The sequence below is a fragment of the Rhinolophus hipposideros genome (genome assembly GCF_964194185.1).
Source record: "Rhinolophus hipposideros genome assembly, chromosome: 23".
NCBI classification, from domain to species: Eukaryota; Metazoa; Chordata; class Mammalia; order Chiroptera; family Rhinolophidae; genus Rhinolophus; species Rhinolophus hipposideros.
The window spans coordinates 5,891,064-5,918,952 of NC_138069.1; the positions used below are offsets into that span (position 1 = coordinate 5,891,064).

Below are 27,889 nucleotides of genomic sequence, written 5' to 3' on the forward strand. Positions count from 1 at the left end.
GGACAGGGAGGGTGGAGGTCTGAGGCTCCCGGGAGTAACGAGGCTGTGGTTTGAAGCAGGCTGACTTCAGGTTTAGTTCTACACCCTCTGGCCACTTTGCAGCCGAAAAGCGCATTAAGGTTTGGTCCTGCATAGACCCACGCACACCTGGCCACCTGAACCTTGGGAGCAAGCAGTGGGTGACCTCTCCACTTGTACCAAACCAGATCACACACCTTTATTATCCTCAAAATGTAACAAACGGGGTAAGAAATACCGCCCCCCAACCCCCCGGAGTCCAAGGGAAGCATTTAAAAAGCCCGCAGTCAGTCTAGGAGTCCGCGGGTGGGGCCCAGGACGCCAGGCGCCCTTCTATACGGCTGTAGTCCTCCCGAACAAGGGGATGGAGACCGGCAGGCGCCACGCTCCGTGCTCCAGCGGCTCGCGGCTGCTGAGCTCCGAGTCGGTCCAGCTGGGGAAGACCCGGCGGCCGCGGTCCGCCTGCAGGCAGAGGGCAGGGCAGGGCGGCGCAGGCCGCGGGGCGCTGGGCAGGTGCAGCGCCGACGTGTAGCCTCGGTCTAGGAAGAGCGGCTTGTAACTGGGCGGCGGCTGCTCCTGTTTCTCGGAGCTGTCGCGGCGGCTCAGAAAGGGCGTGACGATCTTGCGGTAGAGGCCGCGCGTGTCCGTGAGCACCTCGCTGTAGGGCGGCGGCGGCTCAGCCATTAGCACCGCCTCTTCGTAGCATGGTGGCTTGGACATGTCCGATTCCGCTGCAGAGTGGGAAGCGGTCCGAGGACGTGAGGCCACCCATCCCCAGCCTCCCCCACAAGTCTTGGCCAGGCGCCAACCCCAGGCCCAGCCCCCACTCCCTCCTCCTAGGTTCTTGGGGAGGCTGCTGTACAGGGGAAACCGGGCGGATCAGCCGTGAGCCCTCCCGCGGCCGAGACCCGGCCCAGTTCGGTGGCTCGGGTCGTCCCCGGCGGAGGTCACCACTTACCTTGGCGCGGGTAGCTCCAGGGACGCGGCGGCACCGAGAGGTGCGGCGGTGGCGGGTGCGGCAGCGCGTGGTGGTGTGCGTGCGGGTGCGCGTGCAGCTGCGCGGGCCCGTGGTGCAGCAGAGGGTGCACGTGCACGTGCGCGTGCGCCGGCGCTTCGACGCGGCCGCGGTGCGGTGGTGGTGGCGGCGGCGGCGCCAGGCCCGGGGGGCTCCCGGCTAGGCTGCCCTCGAGCTCGAGGGGCTCCAGCTCGAGGGCGCGCAGGTTCTGCTCACGCAGTCGTTCCTCCTGGCGCCGTTTGAGGCGGCGGCGCAGGAAGCTGCAGAAGCAGCAGAGTAGAACAATGAGCCCCCAGATGAGCCAGAAACCGGCGAAGCACGTGAGAAACGTGTAGGTGCCCTGGGACATAACCATGGCGGCGGCGCGGGCGGCGGGTCCTCGGCTGCTTCACTGGACACTGGGCTCCTCTACGTGGCCCCGGGCCCGCGCCACGCTCCCAGGCGCCGCCAGTGTCACTTGGGGACCCGCGGCCCGGGGCTGCCTGCGGCGGGGCTCAAGTCGTGCGCGCGCCGGCGGGGGGCAGCAGCAGTGGCGCCTGCTCCTTCCCATGGCGCCGGCGGGCGCGCGGGCGCGCCTCACCCGGGGCCGCGCGGGACCTGTGGGACAGACACAGGGTGAAGGCGCGCTGCAGCCCCTGACGATTGCCCTGCCCGCGCGGGTGCCCTGTGCAGTCCCGGGGAAGCCTCTGCCGGAACCCCCGCACTCCCCGGGGGCCCGGTGACGTCACCGAGGATGACGTCACGCCTCGAGGTTTCCCGGGTAGGGTTTTCCCAGATCTGAAATCCAGCCGCCACAGCTGAGCCGAGGGGACTCCAGGCGGGCCAGCAGGGGGCGCGCGAAGGCCAGACTCGGCCTCTGAGCCAGGGAGAGTCGCTACCCACATCCCGGGGTACAGGGTACTCCAGCCTGCAGAGGGTTTCCGAGGCCCGTGGGCAGGGCGCTGAAGAGGTGCCTCGGCGCCGTTTCCTGGTGGCGGGGAAAGGGTGGCCCACCTCCTAGTGCTCCCACAGCAGCCACCGGCCCCCAGCTTCAGCCCTGTGCATGTGCCTGGCAGCCCCTGGCGCTCTGTCTTGTACCTGCTCCCACCCCTGGCTGCCCAAAACATGGAATATCCCAGCCCGCACCGTGGCCTCCCAGCCGCCACCGCATTTGCAGAGGGGCTCGGGCGGGTGGTTCCGGTGGCTAGTGCATGCCACCTGCCTTTGTATGCGTCCGACTACCCGCCCGCTGGGCGTGGGCCATTCCCTCTCTTCCTTTTCTCTAGGCCCCTCCGCTTGCCGGATCCCAGTTCGGTTGCCTCCTACTCTTGCGCAGCCCCTTTGGCCCTGCACGTCTAACTCCAGGTCAGTTCATTTCCCTTCAATTTCTTTCCCTTTCTGCAGAGGAAAGGAAAAGTAGTTCATCTTTGGTACCACCTGGTCCCACATCACTCCAGATGGGCACCTCTCCTTCCATCTCCTTTCCACAGCAGGGTTTAGAAGGGAAACTTGCATCTTAAGAGGTATGTAGGAGGGAACCCTGACTGCCGGTGACAGGTGGCAGGCGACTATTCACCACCCCCAGAGAACAGAAATGAGCCCTTGAATGCCTTATACCCAGGGGCTTTCACAAACAACTCTTTGGGGTACCTGGAATTATTCCTATTTTACAGGTAAGGAAGGGGGGAAGCAATTAGCTATGTAGATGGCAGGTGGCAGTGCTGTAATTTGAACCCAAGCCTGGCCACAAAACCCTATAGTCTAGGGTGGAAGAGTGCTGCTGCTTGAGCTTTGTGGGTCTCTTCCAGGAGTCTCATGGATGTCCCCATCCTCAGCATGTCCAAGGCACACACACATTCAGGTCTGAGGGCTCCACATCAAGCCATCTCAGACTGCTCTGGCAGTGAGCTGGAGGAAGCCAGGCCCCAGGCTACCCCAGATGGCTCCTGTCTGACTCCGCGCTCCCTTGTGCCATGTGCCACTTGGTGCCCGTGCCAGTCCCTTTCTCCTGCGCCTGCGTTCCAGAACAGACAATGGCAGGAACAATAGCTCCACCCGCCCCCTCGACAACCCTGCCATGAGGCTGCCATGGTGACGCAGCCCAGATAAAAACACGACGCTGCCAGTCACTGGGAATTAATTAAATCTGTTGTTCTCCTTTTCCCGAGCCCACAGGAATTTTCAGGAATGCTCTGAGGAAGCTGGCACTAACTAGGGGGCCTGTTGGCCTGCAGAGCAGGAAGAGCTCTGGGTCAGAAAAGGCAGTTCTGGCGCTGGAGGTAATGGAGTTTAGCTGAATTAGAAATGGACTGTCTACTGAGTGTCAGGCCTGGTTTTAGGCCTTTTCCATGCAGCATCTTGTGTGATCTCCAACACCGCCTTCTCACTGGGGGTCCACTGGATATATGAGACCAGCTCCGAGGGGGAAATGAACTTGCTCCAGGTCACACAGCTAACAAGGGGAGGAGCAAAGATTTAGCCTGAGTCTGAATCCAGTCCGTGTCAAAACCCCGTACCCTACATGACGACTGAGCTATCTATATATGAAAAGCCCAGTGCACATGAGCATGGGTACATGAGGACTTGGCAGCCATGGGGACACTGGGCAGAATGGCCAGGTTGTAGCCAAAACGTGCATTCCTGTTCATTCCCACCAATGCCCAGCCCTTCTGGCCACCAACCCTCAGCTTAAGAGTGGGAAAAGGCTACAGGGTGGAGGAGAGACGGGACAGCATCTCCAAGGTTAACCAGGAACAAAGGGCAGGGACCATGCCCTGAGGAGCCCAGCTCGGCTGGCTGGGCATTAGGGCGGATTGGGGCAGGCCACACCCAAGATCCTCTGGGTGCCACGATGACCCCTTAGCCAGGAGGCAGGAACCACTGCTGCATTTTACAGACGAGGCCACACTGTGTCCAAGAGAGGAAGTCTCACAGCTGAGCTAGCCCTCTGACCTCACACTGGCACCAACGCCCAGTTTGAGTGGGCAGGACCCTGTCTGAGGTCTGCTTCCTGCCCAGTATCTGGCCCAAGGGAGTCACTCTGTCCATCTATCTAACTCACAGTGTGTGCTCAGTCCATCATCGTCAGGACATTTGTTCAGAACTTTCTAAATGTGCTTCCTGACCAGGCCAAGCTACTCAAAGGCTCCCTGAGGTGCTGCCCCTTTGCCCCTTGGGCCTCTGTCATGCTCTTGCCCGTGTCCGGGAGCCCTTCCTGCAGACCCTGCTGTAGCCTGTCGCTCACAGCCACTCATCTTCCCCGGCCCTTCCAGACTATTCATAGCAAATACCTGCTCCTTGTCCAACTCTGGCTGTGCTAAGTGGTGTCTTCTGATGGGCTCCTCTCTAAGCCTGCCATTTTATGATTTGTTGTCTTTTTCTTTTTTCTTACCTTCTTGCCAGTTATTTAAATATTTTTAAGAATTCTGTCTTGATTTATTTGTAGAGTTTCTGTGCATATTGCTTTGTCTGGTTTTCTGAGGTCACATGCTCACTGGGAGCACATCAGGGGGATGAAAGCAAGGCTGGGGGAGTGAGTTTCCTAAACTCCATGGCCCCTCAGTCTCCTCAGTGACCATGGTGAAGACCGCTAATCCATGCAAAGGGCTTGGACATGCTCAACAAACATTAGCTGATGATGGAGGCATCTGAACTGGGGCTACAAAGGTGTTTGTCCCCAAGGCGCTCCCCACCCAAGGGCTGGACACATCGTTCTAGCAATCATCCAGTGAACTGGGTTAGCATTCTTCCCATTTGACAGATGAGAACACTTGGCTCAAAGAGATTAAGTGACACCCAAGGTCACCCAGATCTCTCATTCTTGGGCCTCGTGCAACCCTGCAGGCACTTACCACACTGCCCTTCTGCATGAAGAACTCTAGCACCCCAACCTCAGAACCCAAAGATTTGCTACTGGGTCGTATATCTCAGCAAAGGGCCCCCCAGTGACTCCATCCACCAAGTCCTCATTGCAGGGCGCCTTCATCTGTCCACTTCCTTTGGTCTCCCTACCACTGCCCTGGCCAGGCCACCAGCGTCTCCACTAGGCCCCTATGACCATGCTGCCACTTCTCTCTCTACTTCCGCACTGTGCTCTGGCCCAGCTCGCCCACTCTGTCCACATTGCCCATCCCCCCAGGCCCTCTCTGGCCTGCACCCTCCAGCCATTTCCCACTGCCTCAGAAGACAACCCAGCTCTTTAACATGGTTAGATGAGTGCCTCTCAAACTGGCGTGAGCCTCAGAGCCATGTGGAGCTTAAGAGAGAGTGCTGGACTCCACTCCCAGTGTCATAGGTGGGGGGGGAGAGTTTGCATTTCTAACAAATTCCCAGCAGGTGCTAGTGTTGCTGGTCCAGGGAACAAGTTGAGAACCACTGACCTAGACCATGGCCTCTGAAAGGAGTTCCCACGAAGACCTCTTGAGCCTCAGCTCTCAGCACCCTGTGCCCCACCCTGCGCTGCCTAGTGTTCTGCTTTCTCTCCCCCAGAAGCCTGCCACACAGCCCCACTGCTCTGGTCCCAGCGCTCACCACTAAGCCTCAGGGCCTCATGTGTCACTTCCCTGGACAAGTCGGCCCCCGCGAGCCCACCTGCCCCAGGCCTGGCTGAGAAGCCCGGGGACGTCACAGTGCTCTGCAGGAGCCCGTGTCCACCGCCAGGGGCTGCATCTGTCCTGGTCACCTGGCACACAGCAGCTCAGAAACCACCTGAAGGAGTGACTGGAGGTGTCCAGTTACCTGTTTGGTCTTTTAGCCGTGGGGACAAGGAACACATCAAGAGCTGGGTCTGCATCCAATTCACTCCTGGGAAATGTTGGCCATTCATCAAAATGTCACAGAGAGAAGCCGTCACCCAGCTCTTGGCCCTTGCAGGGTGGTTTATAAGCGAGCTGAGGACCATACATCTAAGTGAATAAAAGGAGAGACTACATGGAGACACATGCCAGGGCTCTGGGGGGGCGGAGGGAAGCCCAGGCATCTGGGGCTCTGGGTCATGAGGTGCCCTGGAAGTGAGGCCAAAGCTGCTAGGCAGGTGAAGGAACAGGGACTCAGAGCAGGGACAGAGGAGGGAGGGAGGAGAGCGGGGTGGAGTAAGGTGGCTGCCACACTGCCCTGCGCACGCCCGGCCTGCTGCTAGCCTCTTTACATTTAGTATCTCAGTGACAGCCAGCGGTAGCTGGAGCTAGGGCTGGCTGAGGCCCACAGGGCGAGGTGGTTGTGAAGCCCCGGTGACGGCAAAGTCCGCTGTCCTGGCAGGAAGGTCATTTCAGGGAGGCACTAGTGACATTTTTACACTCCTCCCACACTAAGACAGATGAACTGAAGCCAGAGCGAGATGACGGGAATCGTCCCAGCTGCCACAGTCAGCCAGATGTGGAGCTGGCCAGAACCTCCTCTCCAGCTAGGCCAAGGTACTGGCTTGGCACCCTCACGTGTAGATAGCATCTCTGAGCCAACCCTGGCACCGGGCTAGGAACCCAAGGCTTGGGGAACTGCAAAGAGGACAACAGAGACTGGGGCCCCAGCAGCCTGTGGACACAGATGCTTTACTTGGGTTAGTATCTCCTGTACTCAGGTCTGTCCCTGAGGGAGCTGGCCGCACCTCAGGGGTGGGAGGAAGGGGGATGAGATCCCCTCTTCTGTAGGTAGCCTGGTTTAACACGCAGAGCCCTGAAGGGGGAGCCCTGGGTTCAAATTCCGCTTCTGCCCTGCCTGGGCTGTGTGACCCCATCCCCGCTATTCTTATGCCTGAGGTGCAGAGCCCTCACACGTAAGACCTGCCTGGCAGCACAAGGGAGGTACAAGACTGACGAGGGGGGTGAAAAGAATTCTAGACCAGCATACACGGCTATACACAACAAACCACATGCCAGCATCCTGCCGCCGCAAAAGGCTCAAAAAATGGGGAAACCAGCCTATGGCGCTGCATCTACACATGCCTGAGGGGGGTCTGGCAAGAAGTGCTGTCACTTCACCGTGGACCACAGGTCTCAGCCTCGTGACTCTCAGGCTGGACATGGTTTATGGCGGTGTTCTGTTGGCCCACAAGCAATATGTAAAAAATATTCTGATTAGCTGCCAACATTGAAAACCCAGATTATACATCAAAGTCTGGATTTCTGGCTCATTTTGAAAATGGGACAATTTGGTCATACCAAGTCCACATTCTCACATGGGGACACAAACTGCAGCTGAGTAGCTCCCCAGCCCACCTCCCTCATTCCATTGCCCCCTGGGCCCTGGAGGCATTAGGGTCTCCAGCCCCTGAGCTGGAATGAGCACCCACGGGGCCGGCACTACATGAGCCATCTTTGCTAAATTCCTTCTTCCACAGCCAGGCTGCAAGCTGATCAGGCCATAGAGCCCACAAACAAAGGATTAGGGTGTCTGTGTGTGTGTGTGTGTGTGTGTGTGTTGGGGGGTGGCAGTTTCCCTGGGGACTGAGGCAGCCCTCACCGCTTGGTCTTCCCCAGAGAGAGAAAATGGAGGGAGGACGGGAGGCAGCCAGCCCGGTAACAGCACAGTCCTATAGAGCATCTGAGGAGCAAGAATGTGGCTGATATTTCTGGAGACAGGAAAGGTGTACCAAGGTGAGAAAGACAGCATTTGCTCAATGGGAATGTGAAGGAAAGTTAAGAATGCTCCTCTGGTAGGCTCCACAGATCTTTCCTGCCTGGCTCATAAGAGACGTGTAGTAGGTAGAGGGGCTGTGTCGGCAGACAAAGCTGTACTGGAAACCTGGTTGTGTGACCCTGGGCAAGTCACTACCTTCCTGAGCCTTGGAGCCTTCACCTCTACAGTGGGGATGATAGATAAACTTACCTTGCACAACTGTTGTAAGGATTAGGAGATAAAAACGCAGAGCCCTTATCACAGGTTTCACACAGAGCAGGGAGGAAATGAAAGGGGCCTGTAAATAATCCCCAAAGCACTGCTGCCTGTGGGAGGGAGACTGGAGCCTGACTTAGGGCACCACCCATCTACGGGCATCTAAGCCAAGGCCTCAAATGCCTGGGGTAATGGTCACCTCTGGTGGCCGGGATACCTCCCTGGACGGGAAAGGAAAGCCAAAGGTGGTTGTGGTCAAGGTTGGTCAGTAGGGTCTGGCATCTGCTGAGTCAAGCTAGGGAGAGCTGCTGAGCGGGCCATTTCTCTCCCCAGCATGGTGCCCACTGAGGGGAGGTTGGGAGGGAAGCCAAAGGTCATTTCCTCTGACTCAGCGGCCATTCTCCTTCCAGAGGAACTCCCCTGGAGGTCAGGGCATCTCCATGCAATGCTGGCCAACCTGCATGCCACCCAGCACAGTCTGGGCTTTATGCTCAGACAAGAAAGGGACACTTGTGATCCAGACAACGGGTCGGGGCGCTCCCATCTGGCCCGGGCTTCAGCTTCCCTCCCGGGGTCAGCAATGTTCTTTCCTCTGCCCCTGCCCACGCTGCTCCCACCCCTCCCTGGAGAAGGGTGGCTGGGAACGCTGAGCAGAGACCCACCACCGGCCCAAGCCGCATTTGGCACATGCCCCGGCCATGAGGAGGAGGGACGTGAGCTTTTTTCCTCTTCCCTGGTAAGGAACATGCCTCTGGGACACCCAACACGGGTCGCGCCATTTCGCAGGCGTGTGGTGGTAGCGGCGATGGGGATGGCGGGGCACAGACCCCGGACCCAGTCTCCGTGCCTCCTCCTGCCGCGGCAGGCTAGGACACCCCCACATTTGCAGCCACCCCAGGAGCTCTGCTGCGACGACTGCAGCCACGTGGGAGCCAGATCGTGCCCATGGGGCGCTCGCCCCCCACCCCCACCCTCGACGGTCTGTGGAGGCAGGCACACCGAGACCTGCCAGAGGGGCGAAATTCCCTCCACCCCGAGAGGGGGAGCCTTCGTATCCCCTGTCCCTCTGCGACCCGGGAATGCGACCCCGCGTGGGAAGGGGGAGGGGTAGGAGGGGGCGTCGCCGCCCTGCAGCCGCGTTGCCGGGGAGCGCAACCCCGTTGCTGTGGCAACCGTTTCCAAGCGAACCGGTGGCTGCTCGCGCCCCGCTCCGGCTCCCTCGCTCACTGGCGCCCTCCCTCTCCCTTCCTCCCTCTGGTGTGGGCTGGGGGAGGGGCTGGTCGGGGCGGGGGTCCGGGGCGCGACCCGGGGCCAGGGAGTGGAGCGGCCCGCGGGAGGGGCCGGCCACTGGACCGTCTTCCGCCCGCACTCCGTCCCCGCCCGCTCGCCGCCGCCGCCGCCGCCGTACTCACGGGCCCAGGCATCCTCCTCGAGCTCGTCCTCCTGGCTCCGGGAGAGCGGCGCGGACCCCGCCGACACAGCCCCGGGCCGGGAGTAGAATGCGGCGCCCGGGAGCGCTGACTGGCAGCAAAGGCGGCTCCGAACGCTGGGCTGGAGCCGCGGGTCGCGCGCACGGGCGCGTACACGGCGCGTCCCGAGCCCGGCGTGCGCGCGCGCGGCCGCTAGCACGGGGCCCCCGTCCCCCGCCCCTCACGGCTCAGGAGGCTATCCCGGGAGCCAAAGGCGCAGGACCCGCTCCCACCTGCCGCGCCGGGCTCGCCTTGCACAGAGAATGCGCACGCCAAGCCGCACACCTTCTGGCAACAGGCTGTCCGGGCCGGGCACACGCAGGCGGACCCAGCACACACAATCGGCGGAGCACCCGGGAGGCTCAGCCTAGCGACTGAAGTCCAGAGCCCTGAGACACACACATACATACACACAGATCAGCCGGGAAAGCACTCACACGTCCAGACCCCGGCTGCAGACTGACAGGCACTGCACACACGCAATAGGCACGGCTTGGAGCAGGCAGACACCCAATATGGCTCCAACTCATGAACTCATGGCCCCCTCACAGTGTCCCCAGTAAGTGCACATCACCACATGCCTACTTAGAAATAGCAGCGGGAGGAGAACCAGGTGCTGGATCCATAATGCTGGCCTCCATGGACCCTGCTCATGCCCAGGAACAAAGTGAGCCTAGTGGGGGCCCCACTCTCTGCGCCGAGTCTGAACCTGGAAGTCCACCAGCATCTTAACTGGGTTGTTTCATCTGGGGAAGTAATTGCACCCCAGGGGTGTCATCATGGTGGCCCTGTGAACCCAAGTGCCCTGCTCCCGATGTACGGTGAGTAGGCTATTCAGACTCCTTGGGTTTGTAGTCAGGCTCAGCGATGTAAAGACACAACATGGCCATAGCATTTTGCTTTTGGGGGTTGTGCCCTGATGAAAGTGGGGTCTAAGACCCAGGACCTCTGCCAGTTCTGGTCACAGCTCTAGGTGTGTGTGTGCATGCTGCAAGTGCAAGCCCAGCCCCATCTAAACCTTATGGGCTGAGAGGGGTTCCCCAAAGGAAACTAGGGTTGCTTTCGTACATGCTGGGGAGACACCCTAACACATTAAAAACTCTTCAGGGGCTCCTCTGCCTTGCAAAGGCCCCATATCCATACACAGCTTTCAAAGCTCTGCATAGCTGCATCTCATGACTTGGGCTCCAATCATCCTAAACCACTGGATTACCCAGCTGGCTCCTCTACCCAGGTAGAGTACATCTAGTCCTGTGTCCTAGTGGCATCAACTCTGACACCTACATAGTCAAAGGGCCTCCCCTGCATGGTGTTGGCCCCTAACCCCAGCCTTGGCAGCTCTAGAATTCTGCCAGTGCTGACCACACTGGGTCCCATTGTTCCCATGTCTGCCTCCGTACCAGACTGCGTTCCAAGGTGGCAGGGGCCTTGTCTCCATCTGAATCCCCAGCTCCCACCTCAGAGCTGGGTGGACAGGAGGTGAGCTTACGAAAAACTTATTGGGAAGTGAATTCTGGGAGTTTCCTCTGCCAAAGGTCCATTGGAAAAATTCAGGTGAGCTGAACACTAGTCAAGAAGTTTCCTGAATGCCTCCCTAGCCCAAAGGGTTTGGTGGAAGGTCTGGACCCATTGCAGGGGGTATGCCCCAGGGTCCTACCTATCCACCTGGCACCCACTCACCCCTGCCCAGGGCTGGGCTTTGGCCTCTGAGCGCTAATACCTAATAACTACCCCCTTCCCCCAGAGCCTTGAGGAGAGACAAATTCACCTTGGGCCCCAACCTCATGCCTCAAGGGCAGGATCCAGCTTCATCTTCAGCTGGCTTCCTTTCTACCCTTCAACAGCCACTCACCAGCTGGAAGACTTTGTCAAGGCCCTCTCTCTACCATTTTTTTCAAGTTAATAGAAGAGGCAGCACACACTCCACTGCCCATCAAGAGCGGGGACAGCACAAGAGGGCCCTTTGCTAAGTTGGTGCCTGGAGCCTTCTGGCTGCCCTTCAGATAGCTGTCAGCTTGGCACCTAGCACCCACTCCTCTGGCAGGGAAGAGTCCTTGCCAGTGACCTAGAGGCTCAAGGAGGGTGTCTGGCTGCTTCAGTGTATTCTCATAGCCTATGCAAGCCAGCTTGAAAAGTGACCAGGCTGGGACTTGAACCCAGAACTAACAGCAAAGCTCATGTGGACTCTATAGCACAGCCCAGAGACAATGAACAAACCCTTATGGTGGTTATAGGGCATCCCGGGGGCGGCGGGGGCATGGGGTCACTGGGAGATTATGGAGCGACAGGTCTGTGAAATCTGGGACTGGTGGTCAACAGGCTGTCCCCCCAAATGTTAGCGTCGGTGGAATGCTATGGAATAGAATACTCCCCCAATCCCTCTCTGGCCCCAGCTGAATGTCTCCTTCAAGACCTGGCTCAACTGCTGTCTTCAGAGGATCCTCCCTGTTGCCCACTCGGCTGGTCCCCACCCAGCCCTGCTCCAGCCTACCTCGCAGTATCGTTGTCTCACCTTTGCCACATTTCCTGCTTCAAGGGCAAAGCAGAGGAGTGGCTTTAAAGCACATGTAGGCCATGGGCCAGGGACACAGCAGGGGTCCAGGTAAGAGACCAGGCAGGTGTACCTAACAGCAGCTCCCACCTCACTCCTCAGGCTGTTCCAAGTCCCCAAGTGACGGCCAGGCCACCTTAGCCCTCGAGGGGACACTACAAGCTAAGCCTGCCTCTCCAGCACAGGCAGAGCCAGATACCCACACCCCAGTGTGGATCCCCGGCTTCTTCCCTCAGGACTCATCCCATTGAGGAAGTTGAGGAATCCTCTGGGTGAGACCAACAGCTACCAAGGCCTGGCTGCCTGGAGAGGCTGCCGCAAGAGCAGCCCTGGGGGCTCCTGGGTCTTACTAGAGGGGCAGCCCCACCAGGCCCACCTCCAACCTTTTCCCACTTCCAGCAAGTCCAGAGAAGCAAGAAGACTGCTGGACACAAGGAGCAAGAAAGAAGCAGGCAGGGGTAGCTGGCCAGGTTTGTGCTCGGGCTGTATTCACAGAGACACGTGGCAGCTTACATTGGACAAAATAAGTAATCAAAATTGGCTTTAAATATGGAAAAACCAGGGTCCTGTAATCCCATACTGTCTCAACACTGGGACTAGGATGGCCATCACAGTCTGCAAAGGGCTGGGCTGGGGTCTGGGGCGCAGGTACACCGCCTCAGCCTGCCCGTATCTCTCTCTCTCTCTCTCTCTCTCACACACACACACTCTCTCTCTCTCTCTCTCTCTCTTTTGCACGCACATGCTCACACACACCCCACAGGCACATAGGGAGGGGTGGATTATTGCTGGGCACAAGTGTCTATTGTTATGAGGGGAGTCTGGAATGTTTGAGGGTTGGCCAGGGACACCCCCCCCACACACCTGGGATGGGGCATTTCTGCAAGAGGTGTCTTCAGGACAGGGCCCAGCATGAAGGACGAGGCACCCTGGGAGCTGGAAGGCAGAGGCAGACCCATCCGGGACAGCCTGGGCAGTGTACTGATGGGTCCCAGGGTCAGCCCAATCTCTGGTCACACTGACATAGGCCTAGGGGACGCAGAAGCCCCAGATCCAGCTCTGATAAGTGCTGAGAAGGGCCAGCATTGGGCCCCAGAGGCGGTGGCCTGAGTCCAGGGCGGCAGGGGCAGGCACGAGTCTCACTTGGAAGTGGGCGGTGGTGAGCACAGTGCTGGGGGCTGAGGGGCCTGAGGCGCCCTGGAGTTTGGCAGTGGCCCCTCTGCCAGCTCCAGCGTGGGTCTTCAGAATGCTCTAGTTGCTATATACATCCGTACAAACACATAAATACAGAAAACCCCGAGCCCCATGGATGAGAGCTGAAGGGACGCACCTTTGTCCCAGGGACAGCCCAGGCCTTGCCAAACTCAGCCAGATGAGGGGCTGAAGGGCAGAGGACCCTGGGGACAGTTCCAGCTGTGTTCCCCAGTCCACACCTTGAGTGGACAATGGGGAGGACCACTGTGCAAAACTGTCAGCATCACTCAGAGTAGCTGCTACCGCCAACCGCCGGTGGGAGCCTCAAGCTGGGGGCTAGAGGCGGGTGGGGAGCTCTTCGTCACTGTCACTGCAGTTCCCACAGCAATCCTGGAGGGTGGGGAAGACACGGAGGGAGAGAGGCAGAGCAAGTGCCATTAGCCACCAGTGCCATCACTGGGTGGCCCTGCCAGGGCAGGCCAGGAGCTGCCCAGGGCCTGGAGCAGCTCAGGCCAGACATGTATTGGACATCAGTGCAGAGGCTGCCGGCCACAGGCTGAAATAAGGGGGACCAGGTGGGCCCCAGGCTCTGCCAGGGCAAGGCCCCGTCCAGCCCCTCTCCCCTGGGGTTGGTGGAGGCAGGGCATGGGGAGACAGATGGCTAAGCAAGGCTAGCAGCTTGAAGGTGCTGGGGTGCAGGGAATGGAAACAGTGGGGAGGAGAAAATGGGGAGCGGGCACCGGACTTCTTTCACCCACATCTCGCCTCTGCCATGGAAGGGCTGCCTGTGGCTCCCCGAGGCCAGGCAGCAAGGCCAACCCACGGGGAGCCCACACTGCTCACCTCTGGAAAGAGAAAAGAGGCCGTGAGCCCAGCCAGGAGTGGGGGACAGGCGGGAATGAGGCCAGAGACCCTGGGCACCGCTGGCATGGCTGGAGGAAGCCCATTCACAGCACATGCGGGCACGGGCTCGGCCTCCCACCCACCATTCCTTGGAGCCAGGCTGGAGGCCCAGGTAGGACACTGCTGGGGGTTACCTGGCGACTGAAGAGTCTCTGCAGCAGTCCCTTCTTGGGGGGCGCAGGCGGCTGGCCCTTCCAATCCAGGTCTGGGGGAACTGAGCCGTCCAGCCCGAAGACATTCAGCTCCTGGAAGCACTCAGTCTCCACCATCTGCAGGACGGGTAGCTATTAGAGCTGCCCCCAGCGCTGCCCACTGGAGCCCACCTCACCAGCTGGGCATGCCCCACCCACCTCGTTCTGCCAAGGGATGGACACGCTGCCCGTGGCAAACTTCTGGTAGAAGTCCTGGTCGGTGGGCTCCAGCTCCACACCCTTAACGGTGGAAAACTGTTCGATGTCTAAGACATCCTTGCAGTAAATGGCCTGGGGCTGGGGGGGACAAAGACAGGACAACCTAGCCTTTAGAATCGCTCCAGCCTTCACCTGGTTGTGTTCTGCCCCTTGCAGCTCTCCGGTTTGGAGTAGAAAACTGGCACCCTGTGCACTTCCTGAGCATGACAATCCCTTCTCTCTGAAGCCCAGTGTCCCCTTTGTAAACTGGGGATCATTCTCCTTCACTGACCTGCCGCAGCCAGCCATCCCCACAGTGCCTGGTGGAACAATTAACAGGCGCGCCCTCCATCCGCACGCATCTGTAGGGTGTGCAGCTGGCGAGGTGAGCGCAGGCTGAACCCCAGCAGGCCCTTCCGGCAGGGCACCCTTGGTCCTGGGATGTTCAAGAGCTTGCTCCACCCCCTCACACTTCACAGCCAACCAGAGGTTAGAACAGCCCTGCCATGCTCCCAGCAGGCTGGGAGTCGACCTCACTCCAGGTCGCATTGTTTTCTAAATCCTACTATTAAGGATGTCAATTAATTCATCACCATAGAACATGGTGTACTGTGTTTCCCCCAAAATAAGACCTAGCCGGACAATCAGCTCTAATGAGTCTTTTGGAGCAAACATTAATATAAGACTCGGTCTTATTTTATTATAATAAGGAGCACATGCCCCTTATATTATGTAAGACCGGGTCTTATATTAATTTTTGCTCCAAAAGATGCATTAGAGCTGATTGTCCGGCTAGGTCTTACTTTCGGGGAAACATGGTAGCTGCTTTGGAAAAGCAGTCTGGCAGTTCCCCAAAGGTTAAACATAGCATCATCATATGATCCAGCAGCTCCACTCCAAGGTGTACACCAGAGAAATGAAAACATAGGTCCCCACAAAAACTTGTATCTGCATTCATAGCAGCATTATTCATCAGAGCCCCAAAGTGGAAACAACGCCCATGTCCATCAACTGATGAAGACACACAGACATAACGTGGCAATCATACACCGGAATACTATTCAGTCAGAAAAAGGAACTGATATTTACAATACTGATGAACCTTGAAAACATTATGCAAAGTGAAAGGCCAGACACAAAAGGAATCATAGTGCATGATTCAATTTATCTGAAATATTCAGAACAGACAAATACATAGTGACAGAAAGTAGATTAGTGGTTACCAGGGGAAGGGGAGAATGGGGAATGACTGCCAATGGGTAGTTTTTTTGCGGGGGAGTGAGAGGGGTGATAAAATTGATTGTGGTGAGGGTTGCACAATTCTGAATATGCTAAAAACCATTCATTTAATGATATACATGAGTAAATTGTATGGTACGTGACTTAAATCCCAATAAAGCTGTTAAAAACTATATTGCTTTTCACCTGCTGCTTCTAAAAAGTTAGAATCCAAGGCACTGATTTTCTCTCTTCGAACGAAAGATGAAGCAGTGGGATGGTTTCAAAGTTAAATGAGATGTGCATGGGAAGCAGGAGTGGCAGTGCCAGCCCCGAGGTAGGCTGCTATCAATGCCCACACCACGGGATCCCAGGGAGGCTTACATGACACAGTCCTTGACAGGTGGCAGCTCCCTAGCAGATCCCCCACTTCCACTCCCCACTCCTCACACCTCACATTCCTGCCCAATATTCCCCAAAGGCCCCCATCACACTTAGAAGAGATGTCTGTCACATGGGCCCCTCATTACTGTATCATCTCGAGACTGGTTCCTGCCCCAGGACCTCACTGGTTGGCTTTTGCTTCTCCTTGGAATGCTCATACTCCAAATCTTGGCAGGGTTCTCTCCTTCCTATATTTTAGGCTTCTGCTTAACCATCAGCTCCTCAGAGACCATCCTGTCTAAAAATACACCCAACCCCCCCACCATTCCTAATCTTCTTAGCCTGCACTCCTGCACTTCACATTACCTAATTTTTTTTCCGCTTACTGGTTTATTTTGGTGTGTCTTCCCACTAGCACATGAAGGCAGGACTAGGTCCTAGTGACATCGTTATCTCTGAGGTCTGGCACATCTGGGCACTCAGATATTTGTTGAATGAATAAACAATCACATATGTGGTTGACAGCCATCAACCTGGCCTGCCCATCACCTTCCTGCCTCCCCAGTGTTCCTAGTGAACTGTCAATCGACAAGATCCAGTCATCTTACACATAGGAGGGAAGCAAGCACATGATCTAATCTTGACCAATCAGAACCTTCCCTGTGACTTTATACAGAGAAGCCTGCATTCAGTGGGAGGACAGTCAACAGGATGAAACAGAGCCAAGAGATGGAGTCCTGGCAACATGGTGTGACACCCTGATGTCGGCCCTACTCTAGGACGATCTAACCAAATAAACCAGTAAGCGCCATGTTGGGTGTAACTGTGAGCTGGGTTTTTGCCATCTGGAATCTGATGACTCAAGGATATTCTGGCCTGCAGGATGCCTGACCCACAGAGATGCTCAGTAAATGGGTGAGAATCTACAAGGGGGAATACTCTGCCCACAGAAGGGAAGTCAGTGCTGCCAGGTGTAGCGGGCAGCTGATGTTCTGCCAGCCCAACAGCCCTTCCTCTTACTGTCAGTGGCACCTTGGCTTTCCTTTGAGGAACTGGTCTCCCCCACTGGCAGTGGTTCAGGTGGGTGTTCCGATCCAGGTGTGAACACTGAGGGGCCTCTGAGCAATCAGAGGCCATAAGCATCAGCCTGAGGCCTCACTCCCCCCTGCCACCCCCTTCAGGATTTCTTTTGAAATTATTGGGCAAGAGGCATGGTCTACTGGAATGGCTAAGCTGGTAGGATGTGGGCCAGAGCAGCTGGGTCCACCACTGTCAAACCCTGAGGAGAGCTGTCTGCCGGTGAAGACTGCACATTGACCAGTACAGGGAGGAGGGAGGGGAAGAGAGAGAACATGCCTACAACATGCTGGAGCCCCGGATGTGCTATGCCAAAGCCAGAACTCTCCCGGGGCTTTTCATTTTCATAAGCCCAGAGAATTATGTCTTGTTGACTAAGCCACTTGAGTTGGGTTTTCCGACATTTGCACTGAAGGTATCCTGAGCTCCAAGAATCCCCAGTCCCTACCCCAGGTTGGCTCTGCCTTTGGCAGAAGTGGGGGGCACTCACATCAGGCTTGAAGGGCGGCTCCAGCATGCCCGCGCCCAGACGCTTGAAGTTCAGCTTCTTAAAGAGAGGGTGCTCCTTCACCTCACGTGCACCGCCCCCACAACACCCCAATCGCTCAGCAGGGTCCTTGCAGAGAAGCTGTAGCGGGGAGGGGCGATCAGGGTGGCCTCAGGAGACGTGCCCCCGCCCTGGCCCTGGCTGGGCCTCCCGCTGGCTGCCATACCTGGGAACAGAGCGAGCGGGCCTGTGGGGAGAAGCGATCGCAGTACTCCTCGGCCACCTCCTTCACCAGCCGCTCCACCTCCTCCCTCTTGATCTTCTTTTTCCTCTGCTGGAAGGGCGACTGGCCTGCGATCATCTCATATAGGAGGCAGCCTAGTGCCCACCAGTCTGGGCTGAATGTGTACCGTTCGTTCTTCACCACCTCCGGAGCTGGGTGGGTGGTATAGGTGTCAGGGGTGAAAGGAGTGAGGGGTGCCTCAGGAATGCCCAGAGCACATCAAAGCAAGGGATCAGCTCAAACATTCATCAGCCAGGCAGGCACTGTCAGTGGCCTGGTGGGGACTGTGGTTGGGTGGAAAAGCACACGGCCCATCAAAGGGAGCTGATGCGGCCCCTTGGGGGGCCAAGTCTTCTCATTTTGCAGAAGTCAGAACTCCGTATTTTTAATGTGAAGCTGTCTGGTTTATTTAATGTTGGCAACCAATTCCAACTGGGTTAAAAACAGTTTGACCGAAACACAAACATAGGCCAAATGAGGCCTGTGTGGCTACCAGTTTACAACCTGTGGATTTAGTCTCGGAGAGAGGAAAGGAGGAAAGTCATTTGCTAGGTGCCTACACTGCCAGCCAGGGCAGGTTCTGAGCGGGGTTTGTCTCTACTGCCTCTTTTCATCTTCGAGGCGACCCTGGCCACAGGGATGGTGACTGCTTCATGGTCAGGGAAAGGGAATCTGGGGGTGTGGGGGATCTGGCCCAAAGACACACAAGCAAAAGGCGCAGGGCATCCTTGGGACTCTGTCTACTGTGTCATGTGGTCCCTGAGGGAAACTCGGGGCCTCATCTTGGCCCCTCCCCAGATGGGCAGGTCAGGGGAGCGGAAGCCTGGGGCCACAGACACAGGTTTGAGGCCCTTCTCGTCCTTCATAGGTAGCCACCTGCAGGCCCAGCCAATAGCTCAGTAATTATCCAGTAACTGAGTGATGTAGGTTCATACATGTATGGGGCCCTGGCTGAGTTCTGAGCTCCTGATCTATAAAAGAAGGACTTTAGCTCTATTCCTCGAGACACAGAAGACTCCCAAACAGAAGTGGTGGGGCCAGGCCCAGGACAGTGAAGGGACTCACCCATGTAGCCCACGGTGCCCACACGGCCTTTGATGGTCTGGCCCTCGGGCACGTGCACAGCCAGCCCCAAGTCAGAGATGCGGATGTGACCTGCATGTGGGTGGAGAGGCGGGGACCCATTAAGTAGGAGGGCCATACCCCACCCTATCCACTCTACCCCAGCTGTGGCAAATCACCCACCATGGTCATCCAGTAGGATATTCTCTGGCTTCAGGTCCCTGTGGAAGAGAAGGGCAGAGGCAGATGCTGCTCAGTTTGCAAGGCAGCCAGACAGGGCCCACCCCTCCCAGCTCACTCGCCTCCTGGGATGGGATGTGGAAAAAGGTGTAGGAGCTATTTGCTGCCAGGGCAACAGATAGCCCTGCCCTTCTCTGGCAGGAGCCCCGGCTCGAGGGATCAATGGAGCCAGGACTCCTGGGACTTGCTAGGCAAATGGAAGGCAGCTCCCACCCAGGAAAGCTCCCCAGATATCACCAGTAGCCTTGGCTCCCCCCTGGTGTCGAAGGGCTCCCGCCACCACACACCTCCACCCTTTGGCTGACTCTACCTTTTCTGTCAAATGGGGCTGCTCATCCGTCCCCTCCTGGGGCTGTTGCAAAGCTCAAATGAAATCATACCAATAACAGCAACAGGCAGAGCACTCTCTGCCAAGCCCTGAGTGCCAGGCTCCAGTGTACTTAATTGCATTATCCCATTCAGTCCCTATGATAACCCTCCAGGCAGGAATTATATAGCCTCTACTTCTCAGGAAAGGAAATGGTGTTGGGAACAGGGAATGGGATGTGACAACGCCGGGATTCACACCCGTGTCAGCTGGGCGCCAGAGCCTGGGTTCTGAGCCTCGCAAGGTCGCCTAGCGTGGGCCAGTACGGCGCCCGCAGCCGGTGCCTCGCAGGGCTCAGCACGGGTTTGTGGCAGCGTGACTGCCCCGGCACACACACATCCTTCCACCATCCTTCCAGCTGCAGCCCCTGGCGGGGAGGCCGAGCCCCCACCTGTACACGATGCGCTCCCGGTGCAGATCCTCCAGGCCACAGCAGATCTCTGCCGTGTAAAAGACGGCCCGCGCCTCGGGGAAGCCAGCCTGGCCCATGTGGTAGATGTGGAACTTGAGGTCACCTCCGTTCATCAGTGTCAGCACTAGGCACAGCGCGTCCTTGGTCTCATAGGCATAGGCCAAGCTCACCTGTGGCCGGGGGGGACCCGAGCCCTCAGGCAGGGGCCACAGGCTACCTGGTGGTGGGGCTGGTGCCAGCCACCCAAAAAATCCTTCTCGGTGCCACTCCTGGGGGGACTAGCCTGCTCCCCAGTCCGGATGTCAACATCCCAAACCTGCCGTTCCCAAGCATCTTCAAGAGTGGGAGTCAATGCCTAGAGGGGGCCGGCTGGGGGCAGACCTCAGCCTGGTGAACGGGGAGGGCAAGCTCGTGGCCAGGGGTAGGGCGGGGTCTCCTGTCTGTACTTACTACAAACCTACTGTTCACTTTCTCCAGGATTTGCTTCTCATTGAGCGCCATGGCCTCCCCTTTCCGCTTCTTGATTCGCTTCTTCTCCAGCTTTTTGCAGGCGTACATCTTGCCTGTTGCCCGCACCTGGCAGGCACACACCTATAGCCAGGGTAGATGGGGTAAATGAGAACCAGCTGTGCCCTTGTTGGGGTTACAGGGACTCAGAGGGGGGTAAAAGGCTGGTCTAGGACCTACCGCACCCCCTCACTCTGCAGGGGTCTCTGGGCTGGCCACTCACCTCCCCAAAGCCACCTTTGCCCAGGACTCGGTACTGCCTGAAGGTGTTTTTGGTCACTGGCTGCCTGTGGGCAAGAGGTTGGGGAGCAAATGGCTGAGCAGGGCCCCAAGGCCCATGACAGCCCCAACAACCTCGCCTGCCCTGGTCCAGCCTTCAAGGAGCTCACCTTTCCAGCCACTTCCACTGCAGGAAACGGTTGAAGTAGATGCTGTCGAGGTAGTCGGCAAAAGGGGCCATGCTCAGGTACTCATGGGTCAGCCTGTTGAGAAGGCCCAACCTGCTAGTCAGCCCAACACCCCAGGTTCTTGGCTTGATGGGCCAGGCCCTGTTAAGTTCATGCTCAGCCCGAAAGACAGCATCCTCTGCCAACCCTCCTGCTAACCCACCTAGGATGGAGACACATACCCATGCTGAAGCTCAGGATGTTACAGAGAGGGGAGGAAACCTGCCCAAGGTCACACAGCAGGGTCAAGGTCAGGATGAGAGACTGAATCCCCTCACGAGCAGCTAAGCTGTTCACAGCCTTCCAGGCCCACAGAAGCCCCCTTCTCGGGACATAATTCTAGGCCTGTGGGAAGGAGAGGCTTACCGGGTGAGCTCCTGGAAGAGATCTTTGCAGGGCCCCTGTTCCAGCTGCTGGGTACAGTTAGTCACTAGTTGCCGGGGGACCTCAGGGATGAGGTCAGGACCCTGGGGATAGGCCACAGACAGGTCAGTGCAGGGCCCCATTGGCCAGCTGCTACTTCTAGGGCACATGCTGGGGGCAGCTGCAGGCCCGTGGTGTGCTAGCCTGTCCTGTTGCTAAATTCAATTCCTGCTGCGACCCTTGAGGCAGAGCCACTGGCAGGCTGTCCAGCCCACCCTCCTGGGCTCTGCCCGCAGTGCTGCCTGGTGAGCCTGGAGCAACTCCAGGGAATCTCTGCCTAGACAGTGGTCACTCTTCTCCCCATCACTGAGCTCTGCCCACTGCCGTCATCCCTCCATCACTGCTCACTCACCGTGGGGCTCAGAAAATTCTGCATTAGCCGCTGCCCACATGCCTTCCGCTTCTCATCAGGGGTCACTTCATACTCAGCCTATAGGGTGGAAGGTGGAGTGGCTTGGGTCTGGGGGATGTGACAGTTCTGGAATGCTAGGTGGGGCACACGGGGTCTGGGACCTCTGCCCACGCTGGACATCAGGGCTGGGCTGCACTCACCACCCCGTCCAGAAAGGCAGTGCAGCGGGTCAGCTCAGGCCTCGTCGTGCAGAACTCTCGGAACAGCAGGTGCCCGATGGGCTGTCGCTCGCAAAGACTGTAATAGTCACGCTCTGCAGGCAGAGATGGGAGCTGCTGGGTTCTCGGGACCTGAAGCCTGCTGGCGGGGTATTGCTGTCCACACCCCACACCGCCAGGGCCTGGGCCCCAACGACAGCTTTCAGCACTGCAGCACAGCACCCATTATCTCCTTTAGAGCCTTCACCACAGCCCTGAAGTGGGTACTACTGCCCACCTCTACTACATCATAGCTTGGGACTCTGAGGCCCAGAGAGTCTAAGCGATTAGTCCAAGGTCACACAGTCAGGAGAGTGGCTCCAGAGCTGGGGCCCTCATCTCCCCGCACTGTCTCCTGGGTCCTAACACTTGCATTCGTCACAGTGTTGGGGTTGGGTGTGGTGTGTGAGGTTCCGGCCAGGCCCAGGCTGAGCCCACACCTGCCTTCTGCCTGGCGAAAGTACGGAGGAAGCTGTGGCTTCCGGTGAGCTAGAGATGAGGGCCCCTTCCCAGGCCGTGGAAGCCGTCGCTATGTAGTCCTTGCCCATGTGCAGGCTACCAAAGGGGCCTGAGCTACCTCCAGTGCTGCTCAGACCTGGGGCCGTAGCCCAAATGAGCAGGAGCTGGGGTCTTGGGCCCTTCAGCTCCAGGCTTTGCTGGGCTCCCCGGACTGGACTGGGTAGGGCTGAACACATGTCTGGGGCTCCCAACGTAGTCAATCTGTGGGCTTGCTCCAGCCCTCACTGCACCCTGTCCTGAGCCCTGTTCCCCCTAGGCCTGGCCCTTCCTTCCTCTGCTTCTCTCAGACTGCCCCAAATCTGACCCTGCCTAAATCCCCACACCCACCACAACCACCCCTGCTGTCCTGTTTGCTCTCTACCCTCCACCCATCCCAAGCCCAGGAACTGAAACTAGGCTGGGTGGTGCAGCCTCCATCTTCCTGCTCCCCAGATCCCCCAACCCTGCCCCTTTGCGCCAGGGTGAGGTCTCAGGGGAGGCTCCCTGGCACCAGCAGGTCCCCCTGGCCTCAGCACCCCCTGGTCTCCACCCAGGCCTCACCGAGGCTGAGCCGCAGCTCTTCACACTGGCTGATGTGCGGGAACTGCAGCATCTGCCGCCATTTCTTGCTTTTGCCTTTGCGATTCCCGCCACCACCTGTGGGAGCAAACAGGCGCTGAGGCAGCCGCCTTGATGCCTCCCTTCCACCCTCAGTGCCGTCCAGAGGTCTACAGGGCCCGGCCTCAGCACAGCCCACTCTAGGAGGCACCTGGGGCCTTTCTTCCACGTGCTCCAACACTGACTTCCCGGACACTTGTGGTCCCCTGGGCCCTCCCGCTAGGGGCTACTGGGTTGGAAGAGCCAAGAGGGTAGGAAGTAAGGCCAGGCAGCTGGGGGACGGTGGCGTTTCTGGGCAGCCTCAGCAAGCCTCAGCTGCTTCCTGCCAGGTAGCGTTTCCCAGGTGAAGAAAGTAGAGAAGGACATGACAGTGGCAGGACCTGTGTAAGTCAAGACCCAGAAGAGAGAGATTCTTGGATGTATGGGATATGCCTGAGAGCTGCCAGAGCCAGAGAGCAGCCTGGGTCACCGGGCCCTGCGTCAAAGCTGTCCGAGACTCAAACCAGGTGATGGCAGGAGGGCTGGCACTCAGGATCCACACCCCCGCACACAAGGGCTTCCCTGGCCCTGACACCTGCCTCATTTTACCTAGCTGACCCCCAACTTGTAGCTGCTGAGAGCAGGGTAGCAGCTCAAATGCCTATAGAGCCAGACAGGTATGGTGACTGTGGACCAGATGGGAGACAAGGAGTGGTAGGGAGTACGGTGAACTGGACCAGGCATGCCCCTTTTAATGGACAGCTGAAGCACAAGTCCAGCTGCTGCTTCATTGCTGCTAGGTGGGAATGCTGGCTCAGTATGGCCAGTTCTCCTGAGTTTTCAAAAGCAGCTGGGAATCCGGACTATTACACGAAATATTGGTTCCTATTTAAAAAAATACCACTGCAGTCAAATAAATAAAACATGTTACTGAGCGAGTTAGGCAGATGTGGCCCACGGGCCACGAGGTTGAGGATGACAGAGGGGGCCTGAATCTTGGAGTCATAGACCTTGGCTGGAATCTCCAATTCACACTTTAGGCTCATCAATTGCCCTCTCTGAACCTTAATTTCTCCATGTGTAGTTTGGGTCCAAAACCACCTCCAGAGGCGTTGTGAGGGTGACTAGGAGAGTCTGTGTGTAGCACCCAGTAGGGCTCTGGCAAGTGGTAGGCCCCCAGCTCCAACAACTCAATGGCAACCTCAACCTTTCCCTTGCCTGGGCTCAGTTTCCCCTATGGTTTACCCAGCCTAGTTTCCATCTGGCCTGGCTGAAAACAGGTGGTGCAGGGCGGATGGGCTGCCTTCTAGGGAGGAAGCAGGGATGGGTCCCTCAATGGGTTCCCCTACCTAAGCTGCCCGGAGGAGGAAGTATTGCAGGGTATGCATTGGGAAACCTGTGAGCAGCCCTCCTGCAGCCTGCACCCAGCATACCCCACAGTCATTGCTCCACTGTGAGTGAGCAACAGACCCCCACCGCCAACCCAGGCAAGGCCTCCCCACAAGGGGAACTCCTCCTCACCCCGCAGGTCCCTCACCCAATGCTCCATCCGCCTGCCTCCCCCATCAGTTACTTCCTCCTCCCCCTCCTTCCAGCCACATTAAGGCAGCAGCAGAGTCACATGCAAATATCCTGTCCTGGAACTGCCACCAGTCAGTGGGGCTCCTCCCCACCCTAGCCTGGTCCCCTTGCTGTGCCTCTGGGCACCTGGGAAAGGAACAACTAAGTGAAGGCTCACACCCCAGGGCAGTCCCACTTCATCCTCACAGCAGCTCTACCAGACCGGGCCCAATTTCATGAGGCTCTGAAATAAATCCATTTGTCCAAGATCACAAAACCTGGAGGTGCCAGACGCAGGATTCGAGCCCAGTGCCCTGGGACCACAACCCAAGCTCCTTTCCCACCCCAAATATGCTAAGGAATCCATTAGGTGCCAACTCAATACATACACTAAGGGTTCTCAAACCACTTAAGACCTCAGATCAGTTGGGAAGCTGGCAAAGACCCAGCACCAAATTGTCAGCCAGTTCATTAAGGGATTCTGATGCAGCCACTCCATGGGCCACAGCTCAGGACTCAGTGACAATTGGGATTTCCTTTAGTTTTCATGTCCTGTCCACAAAAAGGTTACTGAAGTTCAGAGAAAAAAGACTTATCTAGAGCCGCACAGTTGGGAGGGCCAGGGCCAGGTGAGGTGAGGGTTCTCCAGTGGAGGCACCGGTCCCCGGTGTGGCCATACCCTCCTACGCCTCACTCAGGGCCTGAGGAAGCCTGTCTGAAGATGTCCAGTCTCTGGCCAGGCAAGGCAGTGCCCTCAGCAGCCTGAGGCCTGAACTGGCTACAGCCCTAGGAAGGAGGCCTGGCCAGGCTCTCCTCACCCCTCCTCCCTGACAGCCTGGATGACGAGGCAGAACAGAATGGGCAGATGCCCCCAGAGGCTGGGAGGAAGGCCTAGCCCCGGACTCGATAAGGGACAGGAGATAGGGAAGGGTACTAAGGACCTAGCCTGCCATGCCCATTTCCAGACAGCACTTCCCTGGGGTCAACATGCTCTGGGCAGGCAGAGGGTATCAGATGCTGTGCTAGCTGGGGGCTCCTCTGGGCTTCCTACAGATGGTGTGGAGGGCATCTTGTGTCCTAGGCCTGGGGCAACCACAGTCTCGCTATGTGACCTGGGGACTAGTCCCTGGTCCCAGCCTGCTTCCAATCTGTAAAACAGGGCAGGAAGGTAAAGCCGATGACTCTTTGAGCCTGCAAACCCAGCAAAGAGTGGAAAAACTGGCATGACCTCCTGCCCTAGCGTTCCAAAAAGGGTCTTGTTCACTGCTGGTCGCCAGCACCCTGGACAGGACACAGCATATGGTGAATGTTTGGTGATTAAATTACCACGGTGGACAATAGCAGGTGAGGGCCAGGCTGACCAGAAGGCAGTGAGGACCAGTTCTGGTCCTTCTGTGTCGCCCAGGACCCTCTAGAGCAGATGTCTGCTAAGATCTGGGGAGGGAACCCTGAGGAGCTCAGCACACACTTGGTTCACCAGCCGGGCTCCCTCTGCCGAGCCTTGTACGTACAGTGCTCCCAGCCCAGCATGCTGTCTGCCTTCAAAGCTGGCTCCACTTATTTCTGTGTCCCTTTGCCCCACTAGACCCTGGGCTTCTTGAGGGCAAAAATCGTGACCTATTCCTTGGTCTCAAGGGTCAAGAGGCACCCGGCAAGCGGAGGTCATGTTGGTAGCATGTGTGTCCAACAGTTTCCCCAAGTCGGGTGGTTGTTCATTCATTCTCCAAACCTTTAGCCTGCACCAACTTTGTGGCGTTCCAGGCTGTGCGCCGGGGTCTGGGCCTCGGCACGTGGGGTTAGGTTGCCCCTCCCAGGGGCATCTTCTCACGCCTCACCTGCGACGGGCCTCAGAGAGGGTCTCAGGGCCCACCCAAGCCTCTTCCTTCCTCTCCTCTCTCCTTCTCTCACCCTCTCATCCTTCCCCCGACGCGAGGGCGGCGGCCTGACCCCCGCCCCTTCCTGGGCCCCGGCTACCAGGGGCAGGTGCGGAGGAGGACGCCGTCCCGGAAGGGCTAGTGTCAGAGCGGGGTGCGGGGAGCTGAGCACGCTGCCCGAGGGGATCCGGCGGCTGGGGCGCGCCGCCGAGCTCGGAGGCCGCGCGCCCGCCTTCTTTGCACCCCGCCGCCCGCCCGGCCGCCTCACCTTCCCGGGCCTTGAGTAGCACCGTGTTTGCTACGATGTTCTCGAGCTCCATGGGCTGCGGCGCCGCCGGGCCGCGCCGCCGGCCAGGATCGCGCGCGGGAGCCGGTGCCGGACGGCGATCGGCGCGGCTCGGCTCGGCTCGCAGTGACCGCACCGCGGCCTCTCCGGCCTCCCCGGCCGCCGCCGCCTGCCGCGCACTCTCCGCCCCCTCCCGGAGGCCACCCGGCCGCCGGCCCACCCCGCCCCGCCCCGCCCCGCCCCACCCTCTGTTTACTTTACTCGACCAATAAGCAGGCGGGCGCTCCCCGCGCCGTCTACCCATTAGACAGCCTCTTCATTATTCTCCGCCCCCTGAGCCGTGGATTCGCTCAAAGGAGTAAGGAGGCGGGACTTCATACGTCATCTCTTCCTGGTTGGTTTGAGGTGGGGTTCGGCCCCTAGGTTCGAATTTCTGGGCCTTCGTAGGATACCGAACTGCCAATTAGGGCCGAGCCCTCCTGGGACCACGGAGGTGGGTCCTCTGGGTTACGCCCTGGAGGCCGGATGTTCAGGCTTTCTCTGCAATGCACTCTGATTGGGCCATCGGAGGGGGGTGTGGCCCGGGGTCCTGGGGCTCGCCTTGGCTTTTCTAGGGTTCGTAGGGGATACAGTTAGTATCCTGGGCCTCGGAGCCGCGAGCTGGTTTGGGCCGTTTGTCCGGCAGTATTCCTTTGGGAGGGACCATCCTGGAGGGCGCACATCAGAAGAGGGGAGAGGCCCAGAAGCAGCCTCCGGCTCGGCCGCCGCTGGCGCCCCCGCCCCGCCCCCGCAGCCGGATGTTGTGATTTCTCTTCGCTCACACCGCCTCGCCCGCCCGGCCTCTGCTGCCTTATAAGGCTGCACTACCACCCCGAGAGGTTGGGGTGAGCTCACGCCCATTATACAGGTGGGGAGCTGAGGCGCCGGAGGTCCTGTGGCTGAAAAGAAAACAAGGCCGAAATTTTACAGCTAATCAACACCTTCTAGCTCAACATCCTACTCCTTCCACCCCCACTTCACACACCAGGAAACGGACTTACCCAGACTCAGCGAGTGAGGCAGAACCGGATTCAACTAGGCTTCTGTTACCTAAAACACAGAGCACCCGCTTTGTGCCAGGCATCAAGCCAGGTGCTGGGAAATACAGTGGTGTCAGCAAGATAGCTAAGCTCCCTGCTTACATGCTAAAAGGGGGATAAAGATGATAATCCTG

At 58.3% G+C, this 27,889-nt stretch overlaps 2 protein-coding genes across 5 annotated transcripts; both read right to left on the reverse strand.

The window, feature by feature from the left end:
* Window positions 1-192: 192 nt before the first annotated feature.
* On the reverse strand, window positions 193-9,605 carry PRR7 (proline rich 7, synaptic). Of its 4 annotated transcripts, XM_081036120.1 has the most exons (4): window positions 9,253-9,605; window positions 5,750-5,916; window positions 977-1,630; window positions 193-749 (listed from the first exon to the last, which is right to left on the reverse strand). In XM_081036120.1, the coding sequence occupies exons 3-4, from the start codon at window positions 1,386-1,388 to the stop codon at window positions 352-354; spliced, it is 810 nt and encodes a 269-aa protein (XP_080892246.1). In that variant the 5' UTR covers window positions 1,389-1,630; window positions 5,750-5,916; window positions 9,253-9,605; the 3' UTR covers window positions 193-351. The 4 variants fall into 4 exon arrangements, with proteins under 4 accessions (XP_080892246.1, XP_080892245.1, XP_080892247.1 ...); XM_081036119.1 differs by lacking the exon at window positions 5,750-5,916 and having other exon boundaries at window positions 9,253-9,410; XM_081036121.1 differs by lacking the exon at window positions 5,750-5,916 and having other exon boundaries at window positions 977-2,410; window positions 9,253-9,396.
* Window positions 9,606-12,327: 2,722 nt separating this feature from the next.
* GRK6 (G protein-coupled receptor kinase 6) lies at window positions 12,328-26,864 on the reverse strand. Its single transcript, XM_081036212.1, has 16 exons — window positions 26,659-26,864; window positions 22,921-23,016; window positions 21,805-21,917; window positions 21,605-21,682; window positions 21,196-21,296; window positions 20,773-20,865; window positions 20,607-20,670; window positions 20,327-20,467; window positions 19,856-20,046; window positions 19,041-19,078; window positions 18,861-18,950; window positions 17,739-17,947; window positions 17,516-17,653; window positions 14,308-14,445; window positions 14,092-14,226; window positions 12,328-13,444 (listed from the first exon to the last, which is right to left on the reverse strand). The coding sequence occupies exons 1-16, from the start codon at window positions 26,708-26,710 to the stop codon at window positions 13,391-13,393; spliced, it is 1,731 nt and encodes a 576-aa protein (XP_080892338.1). The 5' UTR covers window positions 26,711-26,864; the 3' UTR covers window positions 12,328-13,390.
* Window positions 26,865-27,889: the final 1,025 nt, after the last annotated feature.